At 42.3% G+C, this 16,804-nt stretch overlaps 1 protein-coding gene across 1 annotated transcript in view; it reads right to left on the reverse strand.

Moving 5' to 3' along the window:
• Positions 1-9,008: 9,008 nt before the first annotated feature.
• Positions 9,009-16,804, reverse strand: part of MTMR9 (myotubularin related protein 9) — a 31,025-nt gene continuing 23,229 nt past the window's right edge. The window contains exons 8-10 of the mRNA XM_081135923.1: positions 16,223-16,443; positions 14,524-14,675; positions 9,009-13,194 (exon numbers count right to left, since the gene is read on the reverse strand). Of these exons, the coding sequence (XP_080992049.1) occupies positions 13,031-13,194; positions 14,524-14,675; positions 16,223-16,443 (537 nt within the window). The 3' untranslated portion in view covers positions 9,009-13,030. The remainder of the gene's footprint in view (positions 13,195-14,523; positions 14,676-16,222; positions 16,444-16,804) is intronic.

The raw sequence follows: 16,804 nt of genomic DNA on the forward strand, positions 1-16,804 counted from the left end.
TTTCTCTTCAAATACCCTGTAAGCAAAAAGGAGCAGAGTTCATTAGGTAACCTATATTCCCCAAACCCTCACAACAAAATTTTAACCTAAATTAACGTTAAGATTGTCAGCTCATGCCCAGCTTGGCGTGGCTCAGCGGTTGCGTGTAGGCCTAGGATCCAGGAGATCACAGTTCGATTCCCGGTCAGGGCACATGCCGGGTTGCAGGCTCGATCCCCAGTCGGGGGCGTGCAGGAGGCAGCCGATCAATGACTCTCTCATCACTGATGTTTCTGTCTCTCTCTCTCCCTCTTCCTTCCTCTCTCTGAAATCAATAAAGACATATGTAAAAAATAATAATAATAATAAATGAAAAAAAGAAAAAAAAAAGATTGTCAGCTCATGAGCAAAGCTGTGCTTTGAATTTATGAACTAACTCAAGAGACTGCTGAGTGTGCCAGTCAAGAGCCTACCAGGAGCAGGACCCTGTGAAAAGGGGATAAACCATCCCTCATGCAAAGTGCAGGCAAACAAAGGCTGTACGGAGATTTGGAACTGGAATTGCACAATGTTGACATCAACTGGGCTCTAATGTCACCCCAAGGTTGCTCTATATATAGAGAGCACACACACCAGAAGCACCAGGCCCGTAGATCCTAGAGAAAGCTTTAATGCGTAACAACTGTTACCAACCTGTCCATGCAGCATCAGAGAGCACAAACAGGCCCAGGTTAAACAACACAGCGCCCCGAAACACTCAGATGGTACCTTGGGAATGAACCAGACTAGAAAAGCGGATGATAAGAATAAAAAGGCTCCCAGGAATGTCCGGTAAGCTGCGGCTAATTCCTGTCTGAGTGCCATCCCTTTGGAAAGGATCATTCAGAAAAACCATTTTCTCCTTTCTTCCCAGATCATGTACATTTTATTCCAGTCTGGCTTCTTCTCCTCTTCCTCAGCTTCAGCTCTGACTGACCATGAAATCAGCTCTAGGAGGTCAGGATGGTCCAGTCACACATGGATTGAGGCTGGACAATGCACACAGGGCTTCCATTTCCCCCATTCCGCCCACCGCCCAGGCAAGCATGTCACCAGAGAAGATCAGAGTGCGCAGCTTGCTCTGCGGGCCCTGACAGCGAACTTCCCACCCGCTCGCGTCGGGCCTGTCGCACTCTGCACACAGCCCTGTGGCCCCCACCTCCCTCAGCTGTAAGACTTTCAGAACTGGCAGGTAAACCTTCAGAGCCAACTCTGGTGCCCCAGCCCCTCAAAAGAGATAACCCAGATCTCAATCTTCTTATACTGTACACCACAAAAGGAGGAGGTGACCACAGTTGGAGACATTTCCAGTTTAAGATCTGGATTTAGCCTATTGCCACACTCATCTCAGTGCCTTGAGTAGATAACAGTAATTCTAAATTAAAGCGCCAGAGGTAGCAGCTTTCTTGTAATCCCTAAAGTCCAAATTATAGAAAAAATAATACAATCTTCAAAAAACACATGCTTTCACACCCTCTTCTGAGCTGTGGTGGTTTAGTTCTTTAGGATATCAAAATAAGGTGGGTAGGGCCCCAGGGACTTCTGCCAGATCCATGGCTTGGCCCACCAGGTCCCCAGTATCAGATATGGCCCTTCAGCCCAGCTACTTTCCCAAACAAGCAGGAGGGAACCCTCCGCGGGCACATCTCTGGCTCCATGCTCAGGGTCAGGCCTGGAAGGGAGACACCCAGGGTACGCCATGTTACAGGAAAGGCCCGAGCTTCTCCTCAAGCACCCCTCTGGAGACCTTTGGGAGATCCTCCCTGCGACCAGTGTTGACACCTGAGACCAGGTAAGAACTCTGATTCTCAAAGTCACTGATTTCAGCAAGTTCAAGGGGATCATGAGGAAGCCAAGAGGAGGCTAGATCTACCAGAACACTTGAAACTCCAAGACAATTCTCAATTCCAAAAACAAAATAAATGGCCAGAATTGAAAAGGTTTTTTTGTTTGTTTGTTTTTTTGGAGGTTGAGGAGACTGCAGTCAGGGAAAAGGCAAACCCTGAAGATATGAAATAGGTACAACTCCATTCATCTTTTCCTTCCCCATAAAGGGAAAGTACCAAGGAGACACAAGTTCCTAATTGAATATAAAGCAGTTTAGTGTAACAATGTGGACAACTCATAATGGATTTGCTTCTTCCTATTTCACTACTATTAATAGCTAACATTTGATGCCCACTATGTGCCTTAGGTACCGAGTGCTTTACTCCAGTATTGAATTTAACCACAGCAGCCACCCCCCTCCTGAACCCAAGCCTTAACCACCAAGTAGCACTATTGTCCATACTATGGGATTGCCTTGATTAACAGTGCATGGGCTTTAAAAACAAAAGCAAAGCAAAACACTTCCAACCATCGACAGCATAGAGCTTTTTTTTTTTTTTTTTTAATGGTTTTTAAAATTGATTTTATAGAGACAGAGGAAGGAAGAGAGAAACATCAATGTGAGAAACATCGATCAGTTGCCTCCCACACACACCCCAACTGGGGATCGGACCCGCAACCCAGGTATGTGCCCTGATTGGGAATTGAACCTGCAAAATTTTGGTGCAGGGGATGAGGCTCCAACCAACTGAACCACCTTACCAGAGCTATAGCATATAGCTTTTCTACTGCCAAGTTCAAGTTAATACTCTTAAGGCATCAGTTCTCAAGTTTTCTGGCCTTAGGACTCCTTTGTACTCTTAAAAATTGAGGACAGCAAAGGGCTTTTGTTTATGTGGGTTATATCTAAGAATGTCTGCTGCATTAGAAAGCAAAACTAAGTAATGTTTGACACCTTAATTCATGTAAAACCAAATAATATGTTAACATAAGCATATTTTGTGAAAGTAACTAAATTTTCCAAAACAAAAAGAGCGCCACTGTTTACATTTGGCACATCTGACATCTGCCTTAACAGAAAACAGCTGGATTCTCACATCTGCTTTCGCACTCGATCTGTTTGTTGCTTTGATTGAAGTGTTTGAGGAAAATAAAAACTCACACAACAAAGTAGTGGGGAAAGGGAGAGCTATTTTAAAAGCCTATACTAATTTTTTATATCTAAAACTCAATACATAGGAGTTTCTTAAAGGTTAGTTGCCATGCAGAACTTGAGGCCATATCAATGAACCTTTCGGGCCCTGTTACATTAAAACCCACTGGTCTGTCTAATGCTTTGAGTGGATTTTTTTTTTTTACCCCTACATGGTTTTGTAATTTCATGCATTGGTCTTTTGGAAAATATTGGTTCCGTGATTTATGCAGAGCCCCCCAATGTGAACATACTGCACTAGACAGTATCAAAGTCATACTGGTTAATATTACCACTGATCTCGTCAGAAAATTCTTAAGTGCTGAGAAGGGATCAGGCTCATGGTGGTGGATACAAGTTTTTTCGTTAAGTTACAGGTTCACTTGATTCATTTTTTTAAGAAAATGTATCCCAGTTATCCAGGTATGAATAACCATAGTTTATTTGTTATCCTTTAAAGCACAAAGAGGTCTCTATGGAAAAAAAGTGGCCAGTTCAGTTCACGACCCAATCACAAATGCTTTACCTCAAGACAGCCATGGCCCTCTAATACGGAACAAGTGCACCCATTCATCACGTGGCATACTAAAAGGATGTGCCCTCCAGGGTCAAGATTTAACAAAATTCATCATTTTTACTGTTTCATAAAGGGCGTTCTTAAGTAAAGCTGGCAATTTTTCCTCTTTTATTGAAAGCACGTGAAGAAGAGCACGTCTACTGGTAGTTCGATACCGTGACCTTGATTTGCGCCAAGACGCCGGTAGTTTAGTCAGCTCTGCTTTTGCACCATCAGTGCCAGTTCAACACTGTGTTCCAGAATAAACCATGACATTTGCGTTATTCTACACTGACAGCTCCGGCCTTACTTGTGCTTGCTGCCGAGCATGCGTTACAAAGATACTCTCTAATGATTGGTTTGGTGCTGCTAAGAGATGACTAAAAACGAAGTGGCCAATCCAGCCATGACTACAAACTCTTCCTTTGTGTCGTTGTTAATCCTCCCCCGAGGATACTTCTTCCATTGATTTTTTTTAGAGAGAGTGGAAGGGAGGGGGAGAGAGAGAGAGAGAGAGAGAGAGAGAGAGAGAGAGAGGGAGGGAGAGGGAGAGAGAGAAACGTGATGTGAGAGAGACACATCGATTGGCTGCTTCCTGCACGAATCCCGGCCAGGGGCTGAGCCTGCACCCGTGTGTGCCCTTGACTGGAAAGGAACCCGAGACCCTTTAGTCCGCGGGTGAACACGCCAACCACTGAACTAGGCTAGGGCACAGATCCTTCCAACTGTAAGGCAAAAATACCCTTCTGCTGTTAAAATACTAACTCAGTCTTCACGTTCACGGATAATGTTTTTTAAATCTGCACCTGAGGATATGTTTATTGATTTTAGGGAGAGGGAGAAACATTGACATGAGAAACACCAATCAGTTGCCTCCCCCATGCGCCCCAAGTGGGGATCGAACCCGCAACCTAGGTATGTGCTCTGATCTGGAATTGAGCCTGAAACCTTTTGGTGGACTGGCCGATGCTCCAACCAACCGAGCCACACTGGCCAGGGCCGCCTTTATCTTCTCCGCCAGTCTCAGGTGTCCCCAGCAATGGTCAGCTTTTCCAGACTCCATTCCCTGCCCCTCGGTCAGGCTTCCTGCTGGGCACTCAACGAAAGGGCTTTCACAAAAGGCAGCGCCTGCCTCCTGGACCACTTCCCGGCCCCAGCGCCCTCTCCCAGGCCTAAAGGACACCCCCGGCCAGGCTCGCCTTCTTTCCCCTGGGTTCTCCCACCTCTTATTCTGTTTGAAGGACCAATCGTGCTTATAAAACACATTTGCAAGGCAGTCTCAGCCTTAACTCCTCCGGCTGGTTAAATAACAATAATACCCGTGTCTTCCGAACAGTCATATCCCAAGGCAAAGCCAGGCACTTCCTAACTCCTGAGCGCCTCCTTTCCTAAACTCTCACTTAACCGTCACAGTAACCCTGACGCTGGGGTCTTTTCTCCATTTCACAGGACGAAGCGACCTGCCCCAGATCAGGAAGATGCTGATTACCAAGGGGAGGGGGGACCAGTGTAGCTGAGTCTCAAACCCTCCTTCCACCACCCACGCTCTTCTCTCTCTAGCGAAGAGATGCGATCAGGTACCTGAGACAAGGCAGAGGGGACCCGCTCACGGGTCTCCAGGGGCGTCTCCCCGCCGCCCTCCTCCCGCTCCCCGCACGCAGAGCCCCGGACCCGCCCCCGCCCCCGCCCCCGCCCCGGGGTTCACGCGCGGGCCCCGCGCCCCCCGGCCCCTGCGAGCCTGCTCTCCCACGCCAAACCCCAAGTCTCTCCATCCTTGGAAAGGCGACAGCGATAGCACCACCAAATTAGATTGTTGAAGGAATTGAACTCCGCTGTCCTTAAAAGTCTGGATTTAGGTGGGTGGGGATGGTTCGAAAAGATCCGGGAGCTCTGAGAGCGAGCTACGAAGTTTCAGAAGGCGGCCCGGCTCCGCGGAGCGGGGTCCCCTCCGCCCACGCACACCCGCGGGGCGCAGCGAACCCAGGAAGGCGCGGGGACCCGAGCCTCAGCCCGGCAGCCGCCCGGGGGAGGGCGGCCGGATGCCCCTCTCCGGGAAGATGACTGGATCAACCGGTTTTAGGAGAATAGCCGCGCCAGTCCCTGTCCCCCGGAGAGGGGGCGGGGGAGGGGGAGAGGGGGTGCCTGTCTAAAAGTGGAAGGGGCTGAGTGTCGCACCCTGCGGACCCCAGCAGAGCCCCGGCGCTCCCCGAGGCCGGGCGCTGACCCGCCCAGCTCCGCGGGGACGGCTGGGGACCTGCGCAAAGTCTGCTGCGCCGAGCTCGGGTCACACGATCCGACCTGCCGGGGCTACGGGTCCGTCCCCAGCGACGTCGGTCTCCGCTCCCCAAAGGGGCTCAGCTCCCCAGGGCAGCCACCGGGGGGACCTCCGGCCACCTCCGCACTGACCTTCATATGAAGTCGCCCAGAGATGCTGCGGGGCGGCGTCGGAGCTGCGGCCGCACGTGGCACCCAGCGGAGCACCGCGAGCAGAGCCCCAGCCCGAGCCCCGCGCGCCGCACCTTTATCTCCTCCGCGCTCCAACCCGCCCCCAGCGCACCAATCCCCTTCTTCAGCCACAGACACCCGATTTCCGCGCGGGGTCGCCTGGGGCTTGGGGAGGTGGGACGCGCCGGTGGAGACGGCTACCCTCCCGCTGCGGGTCCCCGCTGGTTCCCGGCCGCGCGCGCCCCACGCCGGCCTCTGCCTGGGACCCACCTCCTGGAGAATTTAGGGACCGTGAGCGGTGCGGTCGAGTCCCGCGCGCAGCGGCCCCGCAGCGGCGCTGCCAGCCTGCCCGTGGGCCCCGTGAGGGTGGGGGCAGCTTTGAGAGCGCCTTCCCCTCGACGGAAACCCGCCCTCCGCAGCCCGCGGAGCCCCCGCGCGGGCTGGCACTTGGTGGCTCCGCGGTGGACCTGGAAAGATTGCGGACTCAGAAGAGAAAGCTGGAAAAATGACAGAGGAAACAGCCCGGGACGGGAGTCAGAGGGCCGGGCACGGAGAGAACCTGAGCGAGTGACTTCTTAGTTCCCCACGTCGGGAAGGTCGCTGTCAAATCGCCCTCCAAAGCCACGGAGCAGCCGAGTGCGCAGCGCCTGGGAGCCGGTTAGAAACGCAGATTTGAGGCCCCGACCCAGGCCCGTGAGTCGGAGGCTCCGGGGCGAGGCCCAGCGCGGGGTTTGCACAAGCCCCGCAGGCGACGCTGACACGCGTGAAGTTTGGGAAGCCCGAGCTAGGCTCCCAAACTTGTTTCTCAGAGTGTTTGAACCTCCCAACACCCAGGCTGCACTTAAGACCTAATAAATGAGAATGTAGTTGCGGGGGGACGGGGACATGGGGGAGCCCAGGCAGAGGAATATTTTAATGCTCCTCAAGGGATCCCAATGTGCTGTTAAGGCTGAGAACCACCCATCTCCCCTGGGGGCCTGGTCCCTGAACAAAGCAGCCCTCACTCAGATCTACTGAAGACTCGCAAGAGTCCCATTTGTTTAGTTACTTTCCCAAACTACTTTCTGCAAAGATTGTATTCTTTGTCATGTGTAGTCACTGAGATCTTTATTCTTTCAGCTTATGTTCTCCTAATGTTTTGGCAGAGATTTTTTTTTTTTGAATGCCAGGAGCTTACAAAAATAACTAAAAAAAAGCAAACACTTTTTCTCTTCCAACCTTTGAAGGTCAGTTCTGTGTTGGGGCCTTCCTTCAGCACCTCCTTGCACTGAATCTAGGGATCATTCGTAAGTGAAAATTTGGGTTTTCTCAACTTTTCTACACAAGCATCTTAACCTACGCATGTATGTGGCCTTCTAAATTACTTAATACACACAATTTTTTTTTTTAATGTCCTAATTTCCCCAAGAATCTCCCTCAGCTTTTCCTCCCAGGCTTTAGCTATCTTGACTATACTATTTTTGTCCCAGGTATTTATAATTTGTTAGTTCTCCACACAGAATTTTTGATCAAAACACTGTCTTTCCAGCCTGAGCTCTGAGTTAGGCAAAACAGAGATGAACACCTTCCGTCAGTCCTTTAGGTAGCTCCTAGGCAGTTTACAACAGACATAAGTAATAATTTTTTACTGTTTATTTCACTCCCCTCAGAACCAGACCCCAGGATCCCACAATGGTAACAGGCTGACACTGTTTCAAGACTGGCACTCTGCTGGAGGGAGGGCATAGGACAGAAGCAGGTAAAAACCCCACAAAAAGTTTTCTTTTAATTTATTTAGCATTTGCTTCATTGCTGTAAACCTTTGACTATTTTCCAGAATTCTGACAAACTTGCTTCTGAAGTTTGGTTTTCCAGTTTCTGTGTGGGGATAAGAGACTGAATCTGCCTACTACATTAATTTGCTATTGTTACCCTATATGCTTTTTAAATGGCTTACTTTTTCCTGAACTTTACAGTTTAAAAATTTAAAAGGAAGTGTATTAATCTCACATTGTTTTATTTTAAATTTTTAAGTGATGAAAATATAATAAAATTTACCATCTTATTTTTAAGTGTACAGTTGAGTATTGTTATGTTCACATTGTTATGAATATGTTTAACAATACTGAAATTTTTCATCTTGTAAAATTGAAACTCTATACCCATTTTACAACTCCCTATTTTTCTTTACCCTAAGCCTCTGGCAACCACCATTTTACTTTTTGTTCCTACAAATTTGACTGCTTTTGATAGTTTGTATAAATGAAATCCTATAGTGTTTGTCTTTTGTGACTGGCTTAGTTCACTTAGCACAATTTCTTCAAAGTTCATCCATGTTGTAGCAGGAATTCCTTCTTTTTTAAGATTGAATAATATACTAAAGCAGAGGCAGAGGGAGAACACTACACACAAGTCTGACACACTAAGATGACAGTACCATGTTCAACAAGAGTGTTTCTGGGTTCAGTAAACCAAGATTAACAAAGCAGCCAACTCAAGATGAATGATTCCAGTTTTAGGATGTAAGTGAATTTATCACTTAGGGAAGGAACATTATACATAATATTAAAATGTTACACAGACTTATGAGAGTTCAGTATTTTCCCCGAAGACTATATATAGATAGGTTCACAATATAGAAACCTGTACATAACAGCACTCTGAGGTTTTTATCAAAGCATACATTATAGACACATTTGCCATATAGTGCAATTTTATTGTGAGACATGAATAGTGCACTTAATTCCAAGAGTCACATTCAAATATATCAAGAGTACAATTCAAATACCCGCTATTGAAGAAATACATATACTTTTTTAAAATAACTAAGTTGTGCAAGTACATCTTTAGTATAGATGGTGATAGAGTTATAAGGATTCTAAATAACAGAACTCAGGGTATATTTTGTAGAATAATCCACCTCTCCAAAGATATGTGCATTTTAAAAGCGAAACAAATGTCTTGGGCAGACAGACAGACACAGGCAGTGTTGCACAACTTGTTTTTATTACAAATCACAAATACAGTTAATCTGTATACTCACAGGGTGGTTAACCAGAATAGCTCTACAAGTCAGTAAGCTCTCATCAGGAATTATGTTTTCAGGACAAAGTAGTGTCTACAGTGAGCCCCACTATCTTTCACTAAATTAAGCACAAACTAGAGTTCCACACTGTCGTTTAAAAATAGGACATTGGGTTTCTTAGAGGGAATTTAGATAACAAGTCCAAGATTTTCTAAAACCTAGTCATACGAGTTTCAGAGGTTCTCTTCTGGGCTGTTGGCTTAAAGGAAGAAGATGCTGTGGACACTAGGTTATAAAGACTGAATAAAGGTAAAAGCAGCTTTATTCAGTAAAATAAAAATTAGAAAACTGATATTGTAAGACAATTAGCATTTCTTATCATCTGAGAATAAATAATAATGGTGAAATCAGTCTTTTAATGTTCTTTGTTAAGATGGTGATTTACATAAAAACACTACCTGGTAATAACTTAGGATATCAGCTCTGGGAGGGAGGAAAGATAGAACATGTTAAAGAATAAGAAATAGCTCATCTATATTGTCTTGAGGTATAACATGAACCTATATCAGCTATACTGAATGACTTCATTCTCTGGTAAATTTCATAGCTGCCAGAACAGAGGATCAACTGTTCTAAAAATTGCTTGTTTTTGGTCCAAGAAATAAGTTTCTGATCAAGAGTGCTCATAACACCTCATACACTTTTCATTCATTAAATCTGGATATGGGTAAATACCGAAACTTTTGTTTCAGGTTATAACAAGTGAACCTGATAACCCAGTTAATACTGACAATTGAAACAGCTAATCCAGACACCAGATTAACTACATGAGTGATATCTTTAAGCAGGTTTTTAAAACGCAGCAAAATGTCCTATTTTTCATGTCAAGAGACAACTACTGTTCAAATCTTTTCCATGATATTGATTTTTTATTTAATATAAACACTAACTGAATCAAAGACTGAAATCTCACTAAATTTCATCCTTTAAAATAAAAAGTGATGACATATCACTTCTGTCAATCAGCCTTCAGGGTTCAAAGGAAAGTTTTAAAATTCCCCAATGGGATCTGAGATGACTGTCTACAGTCTCCTCAAGCTTTTCTAAAAATCACTTCAAAACCTTGCTTCAAAGGCCTAATTTTTCTTAGAAATAAAAACTATTTGTAGGTTTAAACCTGTTAGATTTTACAATTTCTGCTTTTCTTCCCATTAAATAAAATCAAAATAAAAAATTTTGACCAGACAATTACCGAAAATCTCACCACTGAAAGTTTCGGCATTTTTATATTATCAACCAGGTTCTTCTGATTTTTAAAAAAATCATTAATTTGAATCTAAAAATCTTTGTATTGCTGATAAGAGGATTATAGCAATCCTTTGTATTTTTAAGATATTCTTTGTGGGACATACGTTTTGCATCCCCAAAATGTAAACCAGCAGCCTTCACTATAAATGAATATGGAAGATGCCTAGTATACAAGAACTTGAATTATCTCCCTTGATTGTTGTTACTGACTCCTATGAGGCAATTTGCTTGCTCACTAATTCTGTCACCATTCTCTTAAAGATTTTAAAGCCACATTTATCAAAGACAATTGTCCAAACTTAATGTTTAACAAGTATCTTCTCAGGAGTATATCCACTGTATGTATTCTTCTCATCCAACAGATGGGTAACTTATAGTATTACTAAAAACCCTCTCGCTATATTGACAATGCACTTGCTTTTGACAGAGTTCTCGAGTTTGGGAAACCTAAATATCGACATGATTAGATGACCCCTCTGAAAGTGCATTGACACCAAAGTTTGTTTTTACAGGCTGTAGTCAGAAGTGTGGTCTGGACAATCTGTAATTACAAATTAATACTACAATGCAAACTTGTCCAAACAGCCTAAGATTTCTTTCTCAATAAAAGAAATAAAAAGAAACTGAAACACTATGCTACTGTTCTCTGGCTCACACATAAAATGTGCATCAGGAAGACAGGTATAAATTGATGGCATACAATTTCTCCATGACCAAACCTGATAAAAATTCCCTCCAAAGTTTAAACCCACAGAAGTTCTATGGCCAATCAATATCACTAGTGGGGGCGTCACTTTTAAAGAATTACTAAAAAATAAATAAATCTCTAGAGGTTTTCCTTATGGGTCCATTAACAGAGAAGAAAAGGGTTCCTTATTCATATCTAGTCTTGAGACAAAATTAAGAAAACAGAAAGGTCAGCTGCCTGGACAAAGCAGCAAGCAATTCTGAGGGGCCATGAAAAAGCTAGTGTGTTTCCTCTTTTTAAAAATATAAAGGTTTCACACAACACAGAGATATCCATTGCAGGATAGTACATCTCCTTCAAGCCTTGCCTTAGCCTTCTGGTGAGGGCTTTCATGCCCCGAGATTCATAACTATAGCCAAGAAAATAAGTCGAGAATAAAACTGAGCTTATAGGAGAAGGCAGGCACATTTACCAGAGAGAGTTCTATGAACTGTTGTCCAGCCTTTTGCTACAAGTCTGAGGAGACAGAAAAAAGATAACTGGAGATAGAAAGAACTTGCCACTTTCTAAAGTTTCTGAATGTGGCCAGAGATTTTGAGAGTCGATTTTTAAAAATTATACTTTTAGCTCAATACATAGCTATAGAGCAGGGTTCAGTTTTGGTATGTTTTATACTGCAATGGTTATATACAGATGGGGTAGAAATGGTATTAATGATTACTTTTCAACTATCCTTTTAAAGGATAATTGGAATTGATAGCATTTGTTAAAATAAGCAATTCCACAAAACAGAAATGTACATGAAAAGCACTGAACTGCAAACTTTTAGAGTTGTAGGCATGAACTAGCATTGCATAAATAGTCATCACTGTTTCTATAACATTGAAACATTTCAAATCTGAAGTTTAAATCATAGCTGTATCATGTTCATAAACTTTTACCTCCACTGAAATTATATTTGCCTAACATATAATGGAAAAATCAGCAGAGTCCAGGTAAATTTTCAAAAGGCTCAAACCACCATGAACATTGTAACCTCAGTATTAGTAAACTCCTAGAATACTTAAAAATAAAACAAAACACAATAAAACATACACATACATACATAAACCAGTGCAATAAGAATGTCAGACAAGGGCAGTGCATCTCTGGTTTAAGGAAACCATATTTGTAGCTTAATCATAACAAATTAATATCTATTATAAATGATGGTTTAATGTTACATCTAGCATCTGATACATATTTAATATGTATGGTAAAAAACCTGAAAAACCAATTCAACAGTAACAATACCATATCAGTAACAAATTCCTACTTTCTATATTGCACATACTTTTACTGTCTACTGTTAAGTTTACTTCTTAAGGTAAATATCAGAGGGCTATACCTGTTGCCCTTATAAAAATAATTTACCTTGAATAAATATTCAGAATTTCCTTTCTTGACAAACCAGAGTGAGACGGAATTTAGCTTTTGTTAGTCCAAAACTATTTTAAAGAGAATGGCAAAGGTATTGGAAATGGCATATTAAACATAAAATTCTTGGTTTATCCACCATTTCAGTTTTGAAAAATATTTCTATATTCAAAGTGTTTAAACATCTGATCTTTTTTTTTAAACTAACATCCCCTAAAGAGATTAATCATATCCTTGACTGGTCTGAAGCATTGTTTGAAAGTGGACACAGAAAAAATTATAATGAAATGGCATATAACACAAATGGCATTACAGAGGTCACCTGGTTCATATAAAATAAAATGACTAGCACCTCCTTCCTGCTCCCAAAGTAAAGAGGCCTAAGAGGCCATGTGAAACATAAATAATTATAGTGAGTTTCATTCATAAAGTACTGAGAAATCCATTAGATCAGAGGGTTCTCACATTTAAAGCCTGAAGTTCAAGGCTACTGTGTAAAAGTGAGCTGAAGGGCAAAAGGAGAGAGAGGTGGGATACGGGTGCGGGAAGGTTCATACACAGGTGTGGGGACATCTTTCAGGGACTCTCCTGCATCCCATCCTCAGTCTCCAGTTCCGCCAACTGCCTTCTAAGGAGATTTACTTTTGCTTGTAAGTTCTTATTATATTCAATGATGTTAACCATTTCTTCATATGCTTCATCCAAATACTTGGAGGATCTGTTCCAACGTAGGAAAATACCTATCGAATCCAGGAAAGGAAAACAGAAAGGGGAAAGATATATACAATGGATTAACATTAAAGGTGTGGATAATATATAATTCCATGTATCTTTTTTTACAATTCACATCTGTTTTATTATCTCTAGAATTATTGAATTTCGAGTTCCACCTGTGGTTGCCTTGGCAGGGCCAGATGTTCCCCATCCCTAGTCTACAACAATCGAGAGTAAAGCAAGCAAAGAGAAGTTCTGAGCAGCTCCAAATTCCCAAAGTACTAGTGCTCAGAATCAGAGAACCCTGAGACTATCTGAGGCCATTTTCCCACAATTCTGACCAGGTGACACCTCAAAAGATAAGATGAGAGGCATAGACTGAGGGTGAAAGCAGCAGCTATTGACAGATGTGCCAAGAGCAACAAGCTGAGAGAGCAAAGCAATCTGAGATCCTTTTACACATAAAGGGCAAACAGCTTTCCACACATGAATTGTCCTTGAGGGCATAACATATCAGAACACAGTAAGATAACTGACATTTATAAAATTCAGTTCAATTTACCAAACAGCTACCATCAATGTGTGTAAGCAGGATGCTGTTTACTACAAAGATGAATAAAGATGTACTTACTACCTTCAAAATGATGAAAAAGAAATTAAATGGTACTTTATAGTCTTTCTTTAATGGCTAATGTATTTTAGATAAATTTTGGCTATTTTAAAAAAAAAGCAGGCTTTGTTATTTAAGGAGATGAGCTTCAGGAGTCTGAAAAATTAATGTAGGTGAAACACTTTCTTCAGAATAGATTTGAAAATTAAGCATGGGTTACTGTTCCACATGATATGCAGATCCCTGCATTACTGCATTGATGGGTGGCATCTGTGTACATCTGTAGACCATAATTAGAATGGCTAGCTCATTAACCCTTCAGTAGCACTTAACAAAAGAACTATCCTAATGACTGCTTAATAAAGGAAACAGAAACCATCTCCTAGGAGCTTACAATCTAGTCCTGTCCCAACTACCTACCAACTTTCTTACACAAAAAGTAACGTGTAAGGATAGCTACTACCAAAGGCCGGGGGAGGGAACTCAACAAGAAAATAACTCTTGGCAAGGATGTGAAGAAATCGGAACCTTGTGCACTGTTGGTGGGATTGTAAAAAGGTGCAACTATATGAAATACAGTGTGAAGGTTCCTCAAAAAATATTGAGAGAAAAAACAGTTACACACAGGTCTGAGAGTCAGGTCTACCTTCCCATCTTCAAATATCAAAAACAGCATGGACTCACAGGCAGCTGAAAGAGCATCCTTGACTAATGATAAAATGTTTGTAAAGGACGCACGGCTTACCTTCCCAGAGCTGAAGACTCTGTGGAGCAACCGAAGGCCAGATGACAAGATTGTTGGCTTCAAAGAGAGGATTGGTGAATCTGCTCAGTTCACTGGGCCGATTGACCCAAGACCACAGAGACATCGTTTTCTGCTGTAGCTTCAACTTACATCTGACCAAGAAAAAAAATGCCATTAGAGCAGTTAATTTATAACACCCATTATCAATTGCTCTTCCTTATTAGGACAGTTTCTTCTCTCTGTATTTCAGAAGGCAGAATACAAGACTTTTAGTAGAGGAATAAAATGTTGTAAAATAAAAATATCTGTCAGAAAATTCAGCATTATAACTCTCAATAACAACAAAGAACTGTTTTACAGGCTTCCAAAACCAGCAAGAAGGGAAAAACTAGAATTTGGTCATGTCATACACGTCTTTTATTGTATCTGGGACTGTATTTTAACTTAAAATCACTAAATAGATTAAAAATAAATATGTATCTTGATATAAATCAGATTTAATCTACATTCATATACAATGAACAGTTTTCATGATAATCCCGAAATTCTTTAACGCTCTTTATCATGGAATAAACTTTTAGGGATGGAAAGTAAACTGGAACATTTTAGAAAAAATAAATTTTAACAAGAGTTGAAAGATAATTTGTGGTGAACCTTACATTAACCAAAAAGATAAATACATTCAATTTTCATAGGATTCTGTTCAAGCTGAAGTTTTACTATAAAATTGGCTTTGTCTCTGAAACTACTTCATTACTTACACGTTTCATGGAAGTTAATTATGTGAATGCAAATATGTTAGTAATAAAAAGAATCCACATAATCACAGAACCCATGTGCTATTAGCATTTCATTGCTAGGATAGCAAGACCCATACCACGTCACCAGGAACCAGGCATGGTGAGGATAGGAAACCATTCACCCACTGCTCCCTCCAGCCCCTGCCCTCAAGCCCATGGCTAACTAATCACTGAACTTTGTTAGGCTGAGCCGGCCCCACACAGTTCCAGAATCCTCCTCAATCTGCACTACTGGTAATCTCTACCAAATGGGAAACAGAATATGAGATAAGGTCTACTTGTCATCCTTTTATTGAATGTAGGTCTGAGGGATACTAATAGGTACAAAACCAAAAAGAATCCATAGTCAAACGCATTATCTAAATGCTGAGTTACAGTTACATACAATGCTTTAACAGAGAAAGGCTGGAACAGGAGTAGGAAGAACTGTACTATAACCCTACTTTTGCTGACCAGCTGGCTGTGTGCCCCTGGACAAGTAATTCAATTTATCTGCATATTATTTTCCTAAATCTATAAAACTGGATGGAGGGTGCAGTTAGATTATATGTTAAGGCTTCTTGCAGACAAAAGATACTATAATCCTATGTAATGAAATTATAATTTAAAATGGTTGCCCGATTTACTCAAAGGTTTTTAATCATTATGTGGACTAACTTTAATCTAACAGAACCAAGTCATAGGATATGCTCTCACCTAGCATGTGACAGGCTCATAATAAAAATACACTTCATATAATTTATATAATTATAATTATATATATAATTATAATATATAATTATAATTAATAAAATTTACCACCTTATAAATAACATTCATGCAGAACCAAATCCTGCTCTTTTAGGAAGCAGCCAAAACAAGTTAAAATGAAATGGCCCCCATGTGAGCAGTATACCCACCTTTCACTTTCATTGTTGCCCAGAAATGTTCCAAATTGTGAGGCATAAGCGTGCTCAAAGAGCATGATGAGGAAATTCTCATTAAATTCAAAAGAACAAGGGAACTGACGAAGTATCTGCCACACACAATCCAAGAAGAGAAGAAACACAGGCGACTCCCACTTCTGCTTACTATTACAATAGGCTGACTGTGCACAGCGCTGTTGGAACGGGTGGCCAGCCTACAAGAAAAGAGGGAACCGTGACAGATCCTATTGAGATCCCACATTCTATTAACAGTATTTCACATAGGTGCAATGAAACTTTTTTTTGATCAATTTTTTTTTTAAATTCTCCCCTGAGGATATTTTTCCATTGCTTTTCAGAGAGAGTGGAAGGGAGAAAGAGAAACATTGATGTGAGAGAGACACATCAATTGGTTGCCTTCTACATGCACCCTGACCGGGCCGGGGACTGAGCCTGCAACAGAGGTATGTGCCCTTGGCCAGAATCGAACCCAGGACCCTTCAGTCCGTGGGCTGATGATCTATCCACTGAGCCAAATTGGCTAGGGCTGAAACTCTTTTTAAATGGAGCATCATA

This window comes from Miniopterus schreibersii (genome assembly GCF_964146895.1).
Source record: "Miniopterus schreibersii genome assembly, chromosome: 4".
In the NCBI taxonomy this organism is placed as follows: Eukaryota; Metazoa; Chordata; class Mammalia; order Chiroptera; family Miniopteridae; genus Miniopterus; species Miniopterus schreibersii.